Source organism: Agelaius phoeniceus, chromosome 6 (assembly GCF_051311805.1).
Source record: "Agelaius phoeniceus isolate bAgePho1 chromosome 6, bAgePho1.hap1, whole genome shotgun sequence".
In the NCBI taxonomy this organism is placed as follows: Eukaryota; Metazoa; Chordata; class Aves; order Passeriformes; family Icteridae; genus Agelaius; species Agelaius phoeniceus.
The window spans coordinates 27028840-27048893 of NC_135270.1; the positions used below are offsets into that span (position 1 = coordinate 27028840).

Below are 20054 nucleotides of genomic sequence, written 5' to 3' on the forward strand. Positions count from 1 at the left end.
GAAAGTCCTGTTGCTTTTGGTTATCACTAACTGATCTCAGTAAGGCACTGCCCTATGGAGATGGGCCCTACAGGAACATACTGTAAAAACACAAGCCTTGTTCAGAAATAAAGGTAATCTGTGGCAATAGCGAGGAGGCAATAATGGCACTTTAACAGAAGAAACAGCAGCAAGCTCTGGGGTGAGTGAGCACAGAGTGAAGCACTTGCCCAGCACAAGCCACACACGCACCTTTAATGAGCTTCAACACAATGGCTGGCCAGCAGATTACCAGCTTGACTGCTGCCATAGGAAAGCTTATTTTGGACACCATGAGCAAGAGCAACATCAGGAAGCTTGTCATGGAGCAGCAGGTTTACCAATTGCTTCTAGCCATGCCACTGGATGAAAAGCAGTTTCTCCATTTCAGGTTTACCAATTGCTTCTAGCCATGCCACTGGATGAAAAGCAGTTTCTCCATTTCAAGTGGGTTGGTATTTCTTGGAGGATAGGTCTGGGAGAACAGAAGCCATTCAGGACAGTATCATCTGCTCTGGTTTCACTCCAGCTAAAGCTCCGGTGGTTGTAGAGTCAGTGCAAGGGTTTTTCACTTTCATAATCTTTCATAAATTTGATACTACAATTGGAAAATTGTCTATGTCTAACAATGAAACAGGTGTGTGGTGAGACTTGTACTGCAATACATAGAGGAAACTGGTGTTTCCTGCCTGTTTCCCTTTTGTGTTATTGAGCTCAAAGCAAAAAAGAGCAAGTGTTTTTATTAGTGAAACTATAGAAAAAGTTTCTTTAAAAACCACTGGCAAGATCTTTCCCCTTAGGACAAACTGAAGAAACTGCGACATTTCATGCTGCTTCAAAAATAACTAGAAAGGTAGTAGGCTTTAGTCTGAAAATCTGAAACATCCGTTCCCTGTCCCAGTTCCTTTCAGTGAATTTAGAAGTCCAGTGATGTTTCAGAGTTAGCCTGTCTCTTCAGTTGCTTCACAGACACAAAGAATTGTAATCACAAATCACATTATGCTGTGCTCAGCTTCCAGCAAAAGAGGAACAATTCTACTTGCATTTAAACAGTGTCTCCCAAGCATACATCTCAGCTGTCCCTTGTTTTCAAAGCCATCCCTCAGCTCTTTCTCAAATGTACTCACTTCTCCCAAATGTGATGACTCTGATGTTTTAGTGTTGAACAGCAGAAATTTAAGAACTATTGACTACATTTTTTTTTCCTGTGCAGTGCCCGGTCCCAGTCCTGTACAGGCTGGTGCCCTTTTTGAACTCCATATCCACTGTGAGTAGTTCCACTCACTAGAACGGATAGCCTGGATTAAGCTAACCATATGTGTAAATCTTCCTAGAAGAGGGATTTTATTTTTGCTGCAACAGCAGGCCTGGTTTCCTTCATGAGTTTCTCCTCACCCTTAGCATAAAGACACTGTTATTGAGCAATAGGACAAGAAGTTTGGTAGGAATGGACAACATTCATGTTTTCTAAAAGAATCCTTTTCTTATGTGCCACCTTTCAGTTGCGGACTATGTCTGGGGCTGAAAGCTAAGACACCCATATGATTTCATGATTCTATATATACACTCAGCTCCATGGACATCAATTACTTTCATTTTAAAAACAATTGCAGTGTTACCAATTCTTGCAATTTTGTTGTAAATCCCACAAAATTTGATATCTTTCGAAAAGCCATAGCTCCCAGGACCTTATGACATTTTGACACAGCAACAAGCATGGATTTCTCTCTGGCACATGTATCAAAACAAAAGCTATCAGAGGTTAGACACTGACATTTTAAATTCACTTCCTGCAAGTTACTGATAGATTAGAAGTATGCCCTATGGGTGTTTTCATCAATTTATGCAGGTTTCTGACCAGATAAACCTTAAGATCCTAGCCCTGCAAGCCCTTGTGCCTGCTCAGAATCCCACCTGGAATGCAAACAAACTTTTCCTGAAATTCCAGTGGTGCAGGTTCACAGAGTCACAAGCTGTGATGCTGGCAGTGTGCTGGCCATCATGGAGAAGACCATAGCCCGTGTGGATCATTTGTCATTGTAAATCTCTGCCTGAACTTCAGCAAATTTTCATGGCCTGTATTTTTGGAAAGATCATCTCCAATTGCTATGAATAGTCTGGGTTTGAGTTAGTCACTGAAGACGGGACAGTCACCAAAGAAAGGGAGCAGGTCACCCACAGTAGGCAACAGGGAGCCAGAAAGATACTCCAAGGATGTGGGACAAATGCAGTAAATGGCAGGGCATGTTAAGGAAGAGGGAGCTAGCAGGACTTCCACATGCTATGAAAGGCTGGTTTCCTTCCCCCCTTTAGGGCTGTGGTGTGACCAGTGCTGATATATGCAATGTCTTTGGGCTGAAAGACAGAGAGCTGCATCCTAAATGTATGCCCTCTGACAGCAATTCAGGCTTGTTGGCTTCTGAGATCTGCCTCCTCACCTCCTCTCATGTGGTTAGTAGCTGCCATGGCATGGTAGGGCAGCTGTCTCCCTTGCCTCTTGGGAAGCAAAGGAATTAGCATAGTGGCTCCTGAACTCTTCCTTGGGGAACGGGTATTAGACAGCTCCAGGGCAAAACCCTCTTGCTGGCCTGACCTGTATTGTGTATTTGCTTCTAGGCCCTCACCTACTAGGAGCCAGCACACGAGTGTCCAAGTTTTAGACTCCATGGGGTGTCTTGATGTGCCAGTGGGCTGCCAGACTCCTGACAAAAACTTTGAAGAGCTGAGGGGAGAAGGAATTCCAGGACTTCCTCATAGTTGGGAATGTATGCAGTGGGGCCCTGCCATGCCATTGTGTAGTTGTGGGCTCCCATGGTCATCCAGGAATACCCAGCTCAGCTGCTTATGGGTGTGCCTTTGCCAGCAGCCTCCACACCACCTCTGTGAACATCGTAGCCCCGGTAAAAGATCCACACACCGAATGTGAAGTGTCAGCTGTCCCACACTATGGGGGCACAAGGTGAGATTCTCTGTCTCTTCTCCCACCCCAGGGCAGCAGTGTGACAGGGTCTCACGGAACCCTTTCCCAGGAGGCTCCTGTTGTGGCACAGGCAGGATGTGGTGACCAGCCAGGAATGGCCAGGCAGGTGTGTGGGGCAGTCAGGTCACTGTGACACCCCCCGTGACAGCAACACCCCAGGCATGGTGTGCCGACCTGCTCTGAAGGGGAAGGAAGCACACAAAATTTGTAAATGCTTTTGTTCGAAAGGAACAACTACAGTCAGAGGGTTGGCAGACAGTGCAGTTGAATTGCAGACACACTAACTCACACCAACAATTCAACCCGTTTGAGAGACCAAGATGGGTTACATGATATCTGCTGTTGTCCTACCTCTTGTATTATGTATGGGCCAATTTTCCAGATTTCTGGTGTCGTTGTTCAAGGGATGCTCCATATTTGCTTAGCTGTTGTTGGCAAGCGTAGTTTGGTTATTTTTGGGAACTACCATATTAAGTTTGGATGTTAAGCTAACCCGTGCTCCATTTCTGCCGGAGACACTACAGTAACAGGTTCAACCAGGAAAAGATGGACAGGGTGAAAAGGTGACAGGGCACGGTGGAGGCGGAGGGCGCAGCCATGGGTCCTGAGGGGCGGCGGGCACGGTAGGACGGGCCTCGAACGTGCCTTTGACCCCGGGTCTCGCTTGGCCCTTGCGTGGGAGACGCGCCCTCGGATCCCCATTAGAACGCGACTGAGCTCGACCAGTGTCGCGGCCTCTCTGGGCACGGCCCAACACAGCTTCCCCCCACAGAGCCCGGGCACGGCCGCCGCGCCGCGATCCCTCCGCCAGCGCCGCCCGTCTTCCTCCGCCGCCCCGGGGACGCGGTTTGGCCCGCGCGGGCCGCCGTACCGCGGCCGGGCCGGGGCCGGGGCCGGGGCGGGCGAACGGGCGGTGCGCCCCTGCGCTGGCGGGCTCGGCGGGCGAGTCCCGGCCTAGCCCCGGCGCCTGGCCCGCACCTGGCACTGCGGAGGCGCCCCCTCGCTGCCGCCCCCTCCCTGCCGCTACCGCCCAGGGGACGGCCCCCGCCCCGCCCGCGGGGGCGGCCCGCGCCGCGGCCCCTCCTCGGGGCAGGCCGGCTGCATGGGCAGGCGCTGCGGGGCACCGCGGGCGCCGGGATCGCCGTTCCTGGGCGCCAGGTAGGAGACGTTCTACGCGGCGGGGCGCGCTGGGGCGGCGGGAGGAGGCGCGGCCACTCACCCGCAGTGCTGCCGCCGCAGGGAGGAGGCTGCCGGCTGTGCTGGCTTGGACGTTTCTCTCTTCGCGCTTGTCTCCCCTTCTCTCTGTCTCTCTTTTTCTTCCCCCCGCCCCCATTTTGCACAGAAGCCGGGAGGATAATTCACTGCAGGCTCTGACTGCATCCCTCTTTCCTCCGGCCACCACCGGCTACTTCGGGAAAGGTGAAGGTGTTGGCCGGGGGTCTGTAATCCTTGGCAGCAGCTATAGTGCCTCCTTGGTTCACTTTATAAATAGGGGTGGGGGGACGTGGAAACATCGAATGCCTTTATTATCTGATATCACACACTATGTAATTGTGTGGACTTAAAGCAGAGATAGATTTGTGAGAGTTAAAAACTCCCCCGTGTGTATTCTCGAGGTTTTTCTGCGAATCGCTGTTTAATAGTCAAGTACAGCATTGTGCTTTCCAGGCTGTGAGGCATAAGGTGGAATGGACATGTAAGGAGCTAAAGCAAGGGGGGGAATATTTGTCTTTGTCATAAGATGATATTGAAGTGCAAAATCTAAATTTTGGATTTGGGAATTGGTGTAGATGTGTTAATTGATACTAAATGGATGATAATTTGTGTGGAAACCTCTGAAAATAGTAATGCTGCCTTCATCCCTATAAGCGCTTGCATTCGTATTTTCTTGCAAAGAATGAGGCTAGAATTCAATTTACTGTGAATATCATATTGCCTCACGGTGCATCTTTCAGTTTAGATTGCTGTTGATTTGGTCCTCTGGAATCTGCAAAAGGAAAGTCTGCCAGCCTCTGTGAATAGCTTTGCAGTGTAACAGGAGTGGAGTTCCCGAGCAGAATTGCCGAGAGATATGTGAATGCGTGGGAACCAAGCTGAGCACATCGGTGTTTCTGCCTCAAACCTGGGCTCATTCCCCAGGCACAGCCTGTGTGTGGGGTGAACACCTCCGTGGCACCTGGAGATGATGTCAGTCGAAGGGTCTACGATAACGAGTCGGATCAAAAATCTCCTTCGCTCCCCTTCCATTAAGCTGAGGAGAAGCAAGCCTGGGAACAAGCGAGAAGATATAGGCAGCAAGGTGAGTGCTGTGTGGTGCAGCAGTGTGCTTTAACTTTGTTGTATAACTTTCCATCTGTACTGGTGATGCTGCTTTGGGAGACTTGGTATAGCTGTAGAGTGATGCAGAGGAACTAACTGATCTGTGACTGGTCTGTCTTTTAGTTGGGATCCTTGCTCTGCTGCAGATCCTTCCTGAAGCTTGTGCCCCTCTTTTGAAATATTCTTTTTGCTTGTGTGATATAAACCCAGTCTGTATCAGAAAGCTTTTGGGATTTCCCACAAGGTGGTGTGTGGAGTTATTACAGATGACTGACAGGAGGAATGCAGTGCTGCCTCTTCCTCCATGTTACCAGCTGCTAATCTGCATTACTGGGAGCTGAGGATACAGAAACACCTCTTGTGTGTAGCAATTGCTCTCACCCTGCAAAGGAGAGTTCTGTGAGCATGTGGGGAAGGGAAGGATGATATGAAAGATGTGAAACATGTCTTGGAGGTATCTGTTCAGATAGCATCTGTGTTCTACAGACTGGGATTTGCTTTCCTCTGTGTGCCTCAGACCTCCTTTCCTTGGGGTTATCTTCTGTTGGGTATAATTGGTTCTTAAAATCCGCCATTCTTCTTGGTGTTTTGGAGAATTCCTGACAGGCACTCACTGACTGGGAATTGACTGGTGTCATGAGGAGAGGATGACTTAAGCCTGGCTTCAGGGAGTGCAAGAGCTGGGTAGCATTGCCTTGTGCTGACAGCAGGTACCTCTGAGTCAGGGCACCTTGTTCTGTCCCATTGGTCTCAAAACAGTAATGTTTCAAAATTTCTCTCTTGAAGCGAAGAGCATACCTAAAATTTCAGGGGGAATAAATGACACTGTACCTAAAAATGGTCTTTCCTCAGCATGACATCCTGTTCTCAGAACTCTGGTTCAGGTCAGAGTTTCCCTTAGATGGCTCTTTAATATCAAGGAACACAGTATTCTTCTCTTGCCAAGCAAGAGAAAAACCTGCCTGGCTTCCTCAAAGTTGTCTAGGGGAAAGTCCTTGGTGCTTGTTCTTGACCTCAGTGTGTGCATGTGCATGTATGTACATTTCATGCAGCCTGTGGACTGCTGGTGAAATGTGCTTTGTTAGTGTTTGTTGGTCTGTACTTTGCAGTGACTTCTACTGGAAGAGACAAAAGCCACTTGTACTCTCACATATGGTGGGCATTTGATTTTGGCTCTGTGGTCTGCACACTTCTTTTCAGGGCTGGGACCTGCTGCTATATACCCTGGGTATTCTATGGTACATGTTTCATTTTGCTTTCCTTACATGTGCCTTTTGGGAGAGCTCCATTTTATCCTTCATGCTGTCTCCCAGTGTGCAGCCAGGGCTGTCTGAACCCCTGGGGAGGGATATCATGGATCCGTTCTGCACCATCAAATTTGGGTTTCAGGGTTGGATTTTGTCAATCTTATTAGTGAGAGCCGTTAATCAGTGAGGTGCAAAGGAACTGATGGGGAGTTTGCTGGTAGAATGGGTTTGGCTGGCAGAATCAGTTTGGCATTATGAGGAGTTAGGTGCAGGTGTTGGTTTCCTGAAGTGATCTGCTCTGAATTAGCTCAGATGAGTTAGGGTCTGCCATCAGTGGGCCAGCTGGAGGAGCCAAGGTGAAAGGGAGTGGGCCCTTTATCAAAGATCTTGCAGGTGTTGGGTATCTGTGGAGACACTCCCTCTGCTACATGTGTGCTCCTCTGCTTTCCAAGGTGAGAAGCAGTTCTGTTTTTCTAAAATAGCAGAAACAGCTTTCAGTCTGCTATTTGGTGTGTGTAAAAACCCCTGGGACTAACGGTGACCATCATACACATCATTCCTGAAGGATCTTTTCTGACCTGCAGGAAGGAGTCTTTGAGGCATCTTTGTCTCTTGGACTTTATGAGAAATAACTGCTCCAAGAGCTGTATGAAACTGGTCAGGTGGAAGCGTGGAAGGGCCAGTGAAGTTGGTAATCACAGCTGGATGCTGCTTGGTTACATAGGATGGAGCTGGATGGACTGTTGCCCTAAATTAAAGCCTGGAAGATGATATTGTGTTTTGCATATGCAGATGTAGGTGAAGACCCAGCCCTCAACAGCCCTTTGAGTGCCTCAACGTTTTATTGCAACCACGTGCTCGATTTAAGGTGGACAAGCACCCTCGGTGGCACTACTTAAACTTCCATGAACTGTGGTGGTTTGGGTTTTTTCCCCTCCAGTGGGAAGTGTCCCAGCTCTTTCCTAAAGAACCCTTTGGGTGTGGGAGGCTTGCCAGGCTGTCTAGTGGTTAGGGCCAGACCCCTCGGGCAGTTTGTCATGCTGAAGAGAAGGCCTGTGAAATTGCCTCCTTTCAGTGAAGCAGTCGTGTACTGCTGGGCTGGCCGTGGGCAGTCTGTGGGAGGCTGGCTCTGCAGAGACCTGTTTGTGCATTGCTGTGGAAGGGGGAGTGTGGGTAAGGAGAGATATTTTGCATGATGGCTGTGCAGGACATGCAGTGTGTTACTTGGGATCTGTACAAGAGAGAACTTGTTTTGTGACTTTGACTAGGACTAATTTCTTGCTGTAATTAATGCATGGTTTTACTGTAGAGCTCCAGGAGTTCTCTACAGAAGTAAAACTAGGGAGCCAATAGATAATGATGGACTTTTAAAAAAAGGAAAAGGGAGGGCTGAATGGGAGCTCTAAGTAAAGCTTGTCGACAAATGGGATATAGTGTTTGGTTTTGATACTGCTTTTTGAAAATAGCTTTTGTTTAGTGGGAAACCTGATTTTTGTTGCTGCCTGACTAGTTTTGTGGTTAGACTTCTCCTTTTTTTGTGTGTGTCTTCTCATGTTCATGGCTTGAATCCACTTTTGCTGTGCTCTCCAGATCTCAAATTTTCGTGTTGAACCAATATAGACCTAGAGTACTGTGACTTAAGTCTAAGGCTTGTTGACTGTTGGGATTTGTAATGTATTGGTGTGGCGGTTGGAAGCTAAAATTTCCTCAGATAAGTTGATTGGCCTGCATTCAGTTTCTAGAGGATTACTAGCCCTGCCAGAAATCCAGCCGTGCATCTGGTCACCGTGCTTGTGATTCCAGTAGAGACACGGGGTTAAAAGCTGGGCGCTAAGTGCCTTTGAATCACCCTGCAGAGCAGCACCATCAGGACAGAGGGAAAGCTCAGGCCTGACCCATCTCCCATTGTTAAAATGTCCTAGTTGCTGTAGTACCCTGTTCACAGAAGTAATGTACCTAAGCAAGTACAGTTCCTGCAGGGGTTGTTTGTATTGTTGAGCTCTACACTTGTAAATATGGACCTCTTTTTAACTGATGTAGCAATGCCATGTAGCAGTGCCTGTTTCAGGGGGGATGGTGTCTGCAGGTATCCTTAGTCAAATCAGATTGCGAATGTCAATGTAGAAACAAATTGCTACAAAACCTGCTACAGGCTTTCCCTGAAACAGGAAGCCAGTGAATCAAAGAAACACATTTGGAATTTGCTGCTGTTTTCTTTGATCTCTGCTGTTTTTTCTAAGCCAGAAATATTTCAAGTTGTCTGTTTAAAAGAGTGCTTTGACTAAAACCTGAATTCCTCAGCAGGAAGTCATCCAGCAGAGAGCTGTTGTGTTGTGGTCTCTCCCCTCTCCAAGTGGCATGCAAACATGTGCAGCTGGAGTGCCTGTTCCTGCCCCATGATGCTGAGTTGGACTGGATGGCTCTGCAAAAACTTATTGAGAGTTTTAGTTCTGAAAATGAGCCCTGACTAAGTTGCTCCTAGTGGGACAGGGTTTCCTGTCCTCCTTTGGTGAGGCATGGTCTGTTCTTACTGCCAGCCAGTAGAAACAAGTACTTCTGTGTACTTCTGTGTCCTGCCAGTGAGCTTGCACGGATTTAAGAGGAAAGCAAATCCATGGAAGCTTCAGACCCCTCATGTCTTATCATTCCCAACAGAGTTCTCCAGCTTCTTAATCCCCTGACATCTCAGCAGGGACCACAGGCTGTCCTGGACACAGGAGATTGGAGTCATGTTTCTGGCCTGACTGTAGCTTCCTGCCTTCAGCACACATTCCTTTTTGTTTGAAAATATAGTGGCTTACAGCATGAATTGTGTCAGACCACTGCTGGTGGTCTGGATCAGCTGAGAATTGCTGAACCTGAACTGTAACAGAACCAGAAACCAGACAAGTTTAGTTCACTGATATAAATGCACCAAAAATCATCACCTCTTATTAAATCACTTCAGGTGCAGCTAAGCTTGCTGCAGAGTGGATTCTTTGTAAGTCTTTGGGAACTTGGACCTGGAGCAGCAGAACCTGCTGGGTTCCCAGGGAGCTGAATGCAGGGCTGAGCAGCCTGACTGTGAGGGTGAGGCAGGGAGCAGCCTGTCTGCTTTTCTTTTGGCAGGATTTGGAAGGGTCTTCTACAAAATGATGGCGCTTTTGAGGAGCTAGTCAGTGCAGTATTGCCCCATTCATGCTTTTCATTCCACTGCAGTCTGAGCAGTGCTCAGCCCATCTCTGGGACCAGTGCAGCCAGGGGCACAGCTGAGGGAATGCCTGTAACCTTGATCTGGATGTCTGCTACTGTGCCTGTTCTGCTTCAGCATCCATGAATATTGCTTGACCCCAGGTGGTAGCTGGGGATCTCTCTCACAGCTCTGCACTGCTCAGTCTAAATGCAGCCAATTGCTTCAACAGTTTAGGGCCTGCTGTTCAGACATAGAAGGGATTTCATGTCTGTCTCTGGTCAGGCTTATGTGTCCCTTAAAGCACAGGACAAAGGCTGGTTGGGTTCTCCATAGCCAGACCTGCATTTCAGTTGCATGTTTATGTATCTGTAGATAGAGTCTGTAGAACAGGTGAGAGTGTCATAGCTCAGGGGTTGAATGCTTCCCTGCTTGGTTCCCTGCTCTGGTCCTCCCTATTCTACCCTTGGATATGTGGTGCTCGGGGTGCCTCTTTGTTTGTGAATAGTTTAACACACAGCATTTTCTTGTTCCAGTCTTCAATCTGTGAATGAGATGCCTTGTCCTGAAAATACAGGGTGATCTGGCTAGCTCCCTTGGTATAAACATGAGTGTTAAATGTGACTTATAGAGCATATCAAAGCCAGAGTTTTTCTGCTGGTGAACTACAGTGCCAGTTGACTTTGGGTCTTGAAGTATAATGGATAAAAAAGAATTCAACATATTTGATCTTGTAGCCTGCAGTTGTATGCATAAAACACTGTGATACTTTTTGCCAGTCTTGAAGCAAGATTGCTGGCAAGATCCATTCTTCTAGCCACCCCTAAGTCACATGCTGTCTTGACTGTGAAAGACAGCAGGAAAACGTCTCCATGGCAGGAGGAGCATGATGAGGTGCTGGGGTAAAGTCAGCATGAATAACACAAACCAGGTCATCTGCCTCAGAGGTTTTAATAGTTCTTGCTTCCTGTGGATGGTCATAGACTGCTTACCGGTATAACCTTTCAGAGCTGCTGTGGTCGTGCCTTGAATGTTGTTCTTCACCTCCTTCAGATGAGCTGGGCCCTCTGAGAGGGCAGACGGGACTTGGCTAACCTGGCTGGGGAGGCTCATAGGCAGGTTTCACACTGCTGTCCCTGCTGTGCTGGGTGAGCTGTGCACAGAATCCCCCCTTTTGTCCATGGGCTGTGAAGTGTGTAGTGTTTGCCAAAGACCTGGCTGGGATAGTAAGATGGCAGAGATCAGGGCTGTTCAGAGATGTTGCAGGTGGTACATTTGCTGCTTGCTAGTCAGAGCTGTTGTTCACTGTGGTGCTGAGGGGGCTGGTGGAGAAAGGCATCCTCAGACACAGTGGAAAGAGACCTCCTTCAGAGTGTACCATCTGTTTCAGTAGCTGCATGCTTAGCTCTCCCTGTGGTGTATCACCTCATGTGTTTCAGAAGGGCAGAGCAATTGAAGTGTTGATTGGGAGTCAGACCAGGCTGGGCCAATATTTGATTTTCCATCATCGGTGATCTGTAAGCACCTGTGAAATGACTTGTATATTATTTTACTGTCCTCTGTGTCTAGTGGAAAGTAACTACAGGGCACCACCTCCATTTTTGGCTGAGAAAGTGGTGGTCAGCATTTTGATGGCCTGGAAAATTGAAGTAGATATTTTGTTTCCTGTTGATCAGGTCCTGGGAAGAAGTTGCTTGATTAGCCTTGGTACAATTTTCTTTGTAAGTGAAAGCAAACAACATATACTAGCTACTCTTTGGCTTTTTTCAAAGGTTTTGATGTTCTGTGCCAGGAATGGTGCTTACATGGCACTCAAACAGTGCTTAGCCCTGACATTAGTGCTGAGTGATCCCAGCTAAGGACTGAATAATTAACTATCACCAAGCCCAGTTTCAGTTACTTCAGGCTTGTGTTTGTGCCTCACAGACCTGCCTCTGCATAGCTGGAAGTTTCTGAGGGCTCTGGTATGTGCACAGCAGGGTTGCAGCATGCTTGCTGCTCTGGTTCCCAGCTCCAGATGTGGGCTGGTCCCTGTCCCAAAACCCTGCAGGCTCTGCTGAGGTTCTACCCACCAAAGGGTGGCTACTGCAATTTGGAAAACCCTCCTACTATTTCCCTTCACCACAGGGCTGCTTATCCTTGCCCTGAGCATGTTTGTGTGTTGTGCAAGGAAAATGCAACTGAGGCCTGCAGCTGTTGTAATCAGCTGTGCTGTGTGATCTGTATTCAAAATTATCAATGCAAATGTGACTCGTTGCTAGTATTTGTATGACCATAGACTGCAGGAGCATCCCATCTCTCAACCTTGCTTTGATGAGCACTGGACTGATGGGATAAAGTAAACCCAGACCAGAGGAGCTTCAGGTTTAAAAAACTAAAGGGATGTAAGGAATGGGACATGGTTTTTCTATACAGATGTGGTTCCAAACTCCCACAGGAAGTCTGAGGCAGACCTAGAAACTGAGTCTTGATCCTCTAAGGCCAAGTCCTAGCCTTAGTCACAAAGCCCAACCTCTTGGAGATTATCAAGGATGTTTCTCATCTCTCCCATGTGAGGGGGACTTGTGTGCATTTAAGATTATTTGCTTAAAAGTCCACAAACTGTGCTGTTGTAGATGCTGACTTGGTCCTATTGTCACTAACGATTTTAGTAGCTCTGGTGATGATGACTTTCCAACAAGCTCAAGCAGATTAAACACCATAAGAATTAGAGCTGTGGAAACCCCAGTAAGCCTTGTAAATTTGCTAGTGTCCCAGGAGACCAGTACTGTTGTTAGTTACTGTGAGGAAACTGATTGAAAATAGTACTGTAGAGGACTATGAACTGCTGGTGTATTCAGAGTTTCCAAGTCAATAGCAATAAAAGTCAGACCTGCTTGTTCTCCCAAATACAGTATTAAAATTCACAGTTGGTCAAGATAGCTAATGTGATATAACATCTAATATGAGATTTCTTACCCAATGAAATTTTAACAATGCCATTGCTTCCTTACAGTGATGCTTCTTTAATTTCTTTATCTTCCTGACACTTTGCACAATTAGTCTGAAATCTCCCCCGTCGTGGACTTGAGAGACACTTTTCTCAGGAAAAAGGTAGATTATCTGAGGTTACGTCATAGTAGAGAGTCATAACATTAAACAAATGTCTTGAGAGCAGGTAGATCAAGGAGTTTCTGAAAGGAGAAAACAACTAAAAGGCAGTGCCCATGGATTCAAGGATATAGAGTTGTAAAGCTTCCTGCTCCTGTTTTTTCTCCCAAGTAGGCACTGTGAAAAGAAGTGCTGCCTCTGCAGAAACCCTTCCCTATTGACAGACAGGCCCAGCACGGGGCAGCTGTTTGAAGTGCCAGTATTGAAGTGTTAGCTACCTCTCCTGTGCTCAGAGCGGTAGCCTTTGAGGTCTCCCAAGGGCTTTGGAATTGGCTGCTCACCTTTGAGTAGCACATAAGGGGCTGCTTGCCTTTGAAGTCTTGTTTGTACTAGGGATGCTTTCATTTACCAAAAAAAAAAGCACCATTGCTCAGGCCAGTCTTTGCACCAAAGGAGCCTGAGCTTGTTGCACAGTCCCTAATGCAATCTAGATGCTGGAGATGCTGCTGAAACATAGAATAAGACTGAGGGTGAAAGAAGTGTCTGCAAGACCTGCCTACTTATTTGGTGGCAGGTCTTGGTGTTCAGAACTCGCTGTGCTCTGTGCTTTGGCCACTGCCATAGTGTGACTGGAACCATGAGGGGATAGGGATGGATTCAGAGGTATCTTGAGGGGGCATGAGTGTCAGGGTGTACTTGGTTAAGCACTTGCCTGTGCTAGAAAGAATTAGCAAGCTGAGATCCAAAACCAAGCTGTCTTTATGGTAACACAGTATCAAAAGAGTCTGTTGAATGATCCTGTCCCACAGAGAAACAGGCTGTATCAGTGAAAGGACTTCTTGCTGCCAGTTATGTTTCATCAATACTAGTCTTTTCTTCAAGAGCTTCGTGTGGGCTAAGACTGATGTTTTTCATGCTCTTAACCAGTGTTTCTTTGCTGCTGAATTATATAAAGGTAGAGTGAACCTTGAAATAGAGCTCTGTAATTTTCTTTTAAAATGAAGTTAAAGTTTTTGGGTTCTGTGCTCTGCTCTTCAGACTGTCTTTGAGCCTCTTCTTTCCCTCAGTGTAAAACAGACAGGGATACTTTTCCACTTTGTGCAAAGTGTCCCAACGTCTGGGGCTTTAAAACAGCTGCATAACTCCTTGTGTTTGGCTTTCTCCCAGTGTTGAACTAGATATAGTGGTTCTGAGCACAGTTGTTTCAAACCTGCTTTGGGGGGGTCATCCTTCTTGAGCAGCTGGGTCCAAAAGCATTGCTGACTGTAAACTGGAACTGACAAATTTGGGATCTGCTTTTTTTGCTTAAGCCCATCTTGTCCCAACTCATCTAGTTTTCTTGGACTGAATCATGGCCAGATAGGCTTTAGATATGGTTCTTTGTACCTTTCCAGACTATGAGGGCTGGCTGGAGAGTGTTTGCCCAGTGTGTGCCCCAAACTCTGCTATGGGAGTGGTGGTTGAGTGCAATGGATACAAGATGACAGAAAGCGCTCTTAATGAAATGCATGAAAAAATATTTCTGAGTCTCTGGTAGGCCTCAATGAACGTAGCTGTTTCTAGAAGCCTGAGCAGCTTTTGAGGCTGGAATTGGGATTCTACTGTCCTCTGCACCAGGAAGATAATCTTCCTCCCTGATAATCTGTGGTTTGTGCTGCCTGTCTCTGCAGGCTTGCCGAGCTAAGCTGTTGAGATGTATTAACACGCAATCAGCAGCGTGAATAACTGGTGCTGGGAGAGGATGAGGGTGAGGTGCTCTGGGTGAGAGGCAGCTTCCTTGCCACTGCCTGCTTTGGCTGCAACTTCTGAGAGAACAGGTCTCCTGCATCACTGTTGTGGTGAGTGGGTTATGGACACTTGCTTTGTGAAGTTCTCAGCCCATTTTGTGTAGCAAGCTGCAAATAAGCTTTTTTATGTCTGAGACCTGCAAAAAATACTTTTCTGATGGAGCCATCAATGGAAAAATGAGTGTGGTGCTGGGGGAGAAGGTGCAGTGCCTGGACTATCTCTGCTGTGTGTCGAAGCTGCTCCAGGCCCTTGGAATGAACATCTCTGCCCAGGAGTGTCAGTGTGTAAACACAGCTGTTCATAAAATGGCCAGGGGGCTGATTAATGAATTTCTACACGGCCTGCTGGAGCTGGGGTGAGAGCCAGTGGGCCATGCAGCACCCAGGCCACAATTGCATGGCCTGGTCTGCCTGCCTGCTGGCAGTTTCATGGCTTCTGTCCTGGCTTCTTTCAGGTGCTGCAGCCTCCTGTGTCTGTGGACATGCTGTGGTGTGCTTGGGAAGGGGCACTCTGACCCTGCCTATGGCTCTGTGGGTATCTGGTGCCTGGGGAGGGCCCTGCACTGCCTGGGGCCTGTGGCCCTTGGTAAGCCTGCAAAGCTTAGTTTAAACATATGTTTGGGAAAAGGAGACAGCCAAGCTCCCAGTCTATAATATAATAACCCTCTATAATATGCTCAGAGTCTGTGTTGTTCCAGACAGTGCCTGAACCTTCATGGTGTAACTCTGGTGACCAAAGTTCTAGGCTGACCATCAAGGCTGGGAAAGGCCACCAGGTTGCTGTGTGTAGTAACATTGCCCTCCATGGTAGGGGATATGGTGCACTGGGCAGCTTCTGGCTTTGCATTTCTGCCAGGGAAACTGAATTGTCTCATTCGTTTGGAAAAATCTGCCTCTTTGGTGAAAGAGAAGTGTTTTACAGGGCACCTGGGGACCTCTGAGGTTACCAGGGGTTGAGAAATACTGCTTGCTGTGGACATTCATGTGATGTTTCCCTGGGAAAAGAAGAGTGCTTGTTGCAATAAGGCATTTAGTTTTGCTGTCAGTATTTTCCAGCGGTTTAAAACAATTGGGAACACTCATCACCTACTGCCTAAAGGTTTGTTGGCAAGCAAAATAATCTCTTTCTTTCTGCTCCTAGTTTTTTCTGGCACTTAGGGCCTGTTGTACTGGGAAGAGCAACCCGGCCCTCCTTAGCCGGCAGCCCTGGCTGAGGAGAGGAGGAGGCTGTGCAGAGTACTATAACTGTCCAGACAGAGATGGGTTGGTATTCCTGCCCTGGATTTTGGGGAGGGGAGTTGGGGGCCTGAAACATACTTGTGTAGCATTTGGGATTAGTTGAGTTGAGGAGCTCTCATACAGAAGAGATGGCAGAACTATAAATCATCAGTGATCTCTGTAGCTGCAGAAGCAGTTAGGACAGAAAGAAGGGCTTAGAAACAAAATCCATCATAGAATGTCAAAGTGGGTGGTTTCCCTTGCTGGGGAGAGGGTCTTGTCTCTGGACAGCAAAGGGAATGCTGCCTGTGCATTGCAGCCATCTCTCTGGAAGAAGAATTTACTTCCAGGTCTGCTGCCTGTGTTTTGTCCCATGTCCTGCTCTCCCACTCTCTACCGCAATTTCATTTGGATGCTTTTCTCAGATCCCCAGAAAGGAAAGTACTGTAAAGAGCTGCCAAGCAGGGTTTTGCCTTGTAGAGTGTACTGAAATGCTGAGGCCTGGTTGGATGATGGTATGATTGTGTTTCTATTTTTCTGTGTGTGTGTGTTTAATACGAAGACCATACTCTGTTCTGGTTCAGTGTACGTTACTTTTCTTAGTGTGCCTGTTAGTACTGTAACTTACAGCCTGATCTTTTCCCCTGCTTATAAAGTGACAGCGGTATTATGTTGCAGCTGTAATGTACACAGTCTTACACAACTCTTTGTAGTGTTTCTAGAGTTGTGATGACCTTGAAAGGTTTAGAAGAAAACTGAATGCAAACTCTGGCACCATTCCTGTGGGTGCTTCAGCATGTGCTTAACTTTGTGTGGTGAGGTAGTATGAGTGTGAGTGGTTCATTTTACCCAATGGATGTAAAGTTAAGTGTCTCTGTGGCTGATTGCAAGATCAGAGTCTCTGTGGGATGATTCATTTAATGCACGTAACTGTATCTGTGTGCATGCCTTATATGTATATCATGCAGTTGTCTTCATCATGTTTTTACCAGCTCAGCTGCACTTTGTCCAATAATCCATATTTCCTGAATGTGTTGCTTACCAGTCCTGTGAAACATGGAATAGAGACTGTTTCTCTTTCCCTGTTTCACGTCCTCCAAATAAGCAGTTGACCAGAGAAATTCCATTTTTATTTCCCCCCTGAAATTGGTTTCCCTTTTTCTCCCCATCTAGAAGCTCTCTGACAGAGTGACAGAGCCTCCTCTGATCTAAGCAAGATGCTAACCTGGCATGTTCAGGAAGGGCAGTTCTATCCCTAAAGTTACAAACAGGTTTATGCAGGATAAAGCTAGGTTATTTATACCCCAGGAGAAGAGATGCCTGTCTTTCCAGAGGCCTGAGATGGTGGTCATTAACTTTTCCACTTCCCATTACCAAAAGTGCCGTGCCTTTTTAGATACTTGTGAAGTGTTGATTATGCTTTTCTCCTCTTTAAAGCTTAGTCCCATTGGGTTCAGGCAAAAGAAAGGCAAGCTTTTTTTAAGAACATGTAAATCACATATCTGTCCCCCCCCCCCCGTCCACCCTCCCATTATTTAGCTATTGCAGAGAATAATGTAATGAAATGTGATTGTTTTTATGTGTGTTGGGAAGACTGACAGAGCTGTATTTGAAGCCTGTGAGAGGGACAGTCTGGTGAAAGGCATGGTAATTATCACCTCTTGCTTTTTTTGCATGTGGGCTGCTGTTTGCAGCTTGGCTCACCTGAGGTCATGTCGAAGCCTAGGCTCAGCACTGGCATCAGTCACCTATTAGCTTTCTAGCAAGTGTCTTCCTTGTCTAAGTGTCACTGAGACCCCTGCAACCAGTTCTGAGGTAAACAGCCTTCAGGTGTTGGGCCAGGGCTCCTGCCCCTTGTCATTCTTGTTTCTTTTCAGTGTGTGAGCTTATGGGTACTGGATTCAAGTCAGATTCATCAAAATATAGTAGCACTGCTGGCATTTTCAGTAGAGGGTTTACAAATAGAGCTGTGCACATCTAACTATCTTCTGTTTGTCCACTCTTAAGTTTACAAAATGCAAGTGGATACTGGCAGATGCTCTGTGTATTGCATGTCTGCCCTTATGCTGGCCCACACCCATGTCACCTCCATGTGGTGTCTTGGCAGTCAGACACTGTATCTTGATGTGACAAGAGCTGGCTGTTAACTTACAGCTATTAATCTGTTGAGGCTACAGTGGAGGTCTGTCAGTGCTGTGCAGGTGGCAGCTGGCTTATTTAGCTTCTGGGTGGATAACATCTAATTTTTTTTTCCTATCATGGTTTGTATTTCTGCAGTTGTAGAGCCTGTTCTGGTTACAGTGGATCAGCAGTTAACAGAGTTTATGGGACATTGTTTCCAATTGCTGTGGTCTAAACATATGTACACCAGCATTGAGTTACTTCTGCCTGGAAATAAGCCACAGAGCTATATTTAAAATATGTTTGAACTGGTGCAATAATGTTGTTGGTATAAATAGAAGAAAGTGGTAGACCCAGGGCTTCCCTTCCTTACAGCTGATTCAAGAAGACTTTCCAGATACTCTATCTCCAGTGGAAAAGGCTGTGGAAGGTGGCTGAAAGCAACAACAAAATGCCATATGGCATGCCTTCAGGGAAGAGCATAAGTGCTTGGGTCTGGAGCATTGGCTTCCTGCTTGAAGATTGCTCGGCTCTTTTCTCTTGTGGTGAAACATCTGTCAGAAATCCCAGGATTCAGTTTCAACAACCTGGTGGCCCAACACCACAGTTTGGTCTGTGACAATTGTAGTTTTTTCTGACTCCAGAACTGTTGCTGAGTTTGCTTGAACTGTTGGACTTTTTCCTCTCAAACGTTAGACAGGTACTGTGGGTACTTGTGGAGCTACCTTGATCATCATGATGTCACACGTGGTAGGGAGCAGTATTTTGGAGTGGCATCATCTGGGGTTTCACGGGTGCATCGGGGTGCTGCTATCATCTTTTGAACCATGCGGACTAGGCGTAGGACTTCTCCCAGGCAGCGCTTGTGAACATAACTCTTGCAATTTAAAAGTAGCTTTCTGGTTCTTTGTTGAGATTGTTTAGTGCAAGTATTTCCTCAGTCAGCTTGGCTGCTGTGGCAGATTGTGCCAGCTTTTGTGGTCCTTTCTGTCACTAATAGATTTGTATCTCACCTAAAGGAAATGTAGGAAATGACCTCTATAGAAATAGCAGAAAGTACTGATAAGCACTGAGCAGCCAGTTTTCGTCTTTTCTTGTGGATGATATTAATTCCATCTTTGAACTCTAAATACTTCTTTTGTCTTTGGCTAATTTTTAAGCAGAGACAGTAACACAGTATTGTCTCCTGAGTGCTCTATTGCAGGTATCAACCTGCAGACACGTTTGCAGATCTTTCCTTAAACAGACTGATGTACTTAGAAGAGAGACAAGACAGTGTACGTGTGGGAATGTTTTTGGGTTTCAGTACTCCAACAAACAATTCTGCAGTCATTTCTTTCTGCGTTTTTGTTTAAGAGTGCAAATCATCAGCTGCATTCATTCAGCTCTGACAGGCCATTGGCTCTATTTCATCCAACACCTCTTCTCTGGTCGGTGATGGGAATTGCAGCCTGGATTCATGCAGGAGCCAGTTCTGGTGCAGGGGTGACAGCAAATCTTGTATCTAGCAGTTGCCCACTACCTCTCTGCCAGTGCACCACAGCAGGGAGTGGACACAAGCTGCATAGCAGCTTTACAGCTCTCTTTTTACCAGAGAAAAATACAGTTTGACCAGGGTTAGCATGGTGGTCCAGCACAAATGTCAGTCAATAGGGATGTTCTCTCTTGTGCTGCTTTGCTCTTCAAGTGTTTGCCTGGTTATTATCTCCCTTGTTTAAACTGCAGAAATGTACTTAGTTCAGGTATTTCTGAACTACATGTGTCACTCAAAGTTATTTCTTATCCAGACAGACTCTGCTAAATGCTTCTAAGTAGGTGAATGTGTCTAAAGCTATTTCCCAGGAAATTAGGAGGGTTGCCCCCCTCCTAATTATGGAAGACTGGTTCCATAATCTCTACTTTTGCTTTCTACTTTTTACAACAGCAATTTTTGCTAAGAACTAAGAATGTAAAAGCAGCAGTAGTTTGTCAAGTGTTGAAGCGACAAGAGTTGGTTGTGCCCTGGATCTAGGGCTTTCTGAATTTCTAAACAAGAACAGTAAAGAAATGGTGTTTGTTGCAAAGGTTTGCTTTCTTGAAATGTGACAGAAACCACATGGTAACAA

At 46.7% G+C, this 20054-nt stretch overlaps 1 protein-coding gene across 5 annotated transcripts in view; it reads left to right on the top strand.

The window, feature by feature from the left end:
• Positions 1 to 3863: 3863 nt before the first annotated feature.
• The window catches only part of MAPKBP1 (mitogen-activated protein kinase binding protein 1), a 100806-nt gene continuing 84615 nt past the window's right edge, over positions 3864 to 20054 (top strand). For 2 of the 5 annotated variants that reach the window (XM_077180195.1, XM_054635227.2), the window contains exons 1-2: positions 3864 to 4156; positions 4959 to 5297. In XM_077180195.1, the coding sequence (XP_077036310.1) occupies positions 5181 to 5297 (117 nt within the window). In that variant the 5' untranslated portion in view covers positions 3864 to 4156; positions 4959 to 5180. Of the gene's footprint in view, positions 4157 to 4224; positions 4418 to 4953; positions 5298 to 20054 lie in introns of those variants that run through there. The other 3 variants (XM_077180192.1, XM_077180191.1, XM_077180193.1) reach the window with 3 other exon arrangements.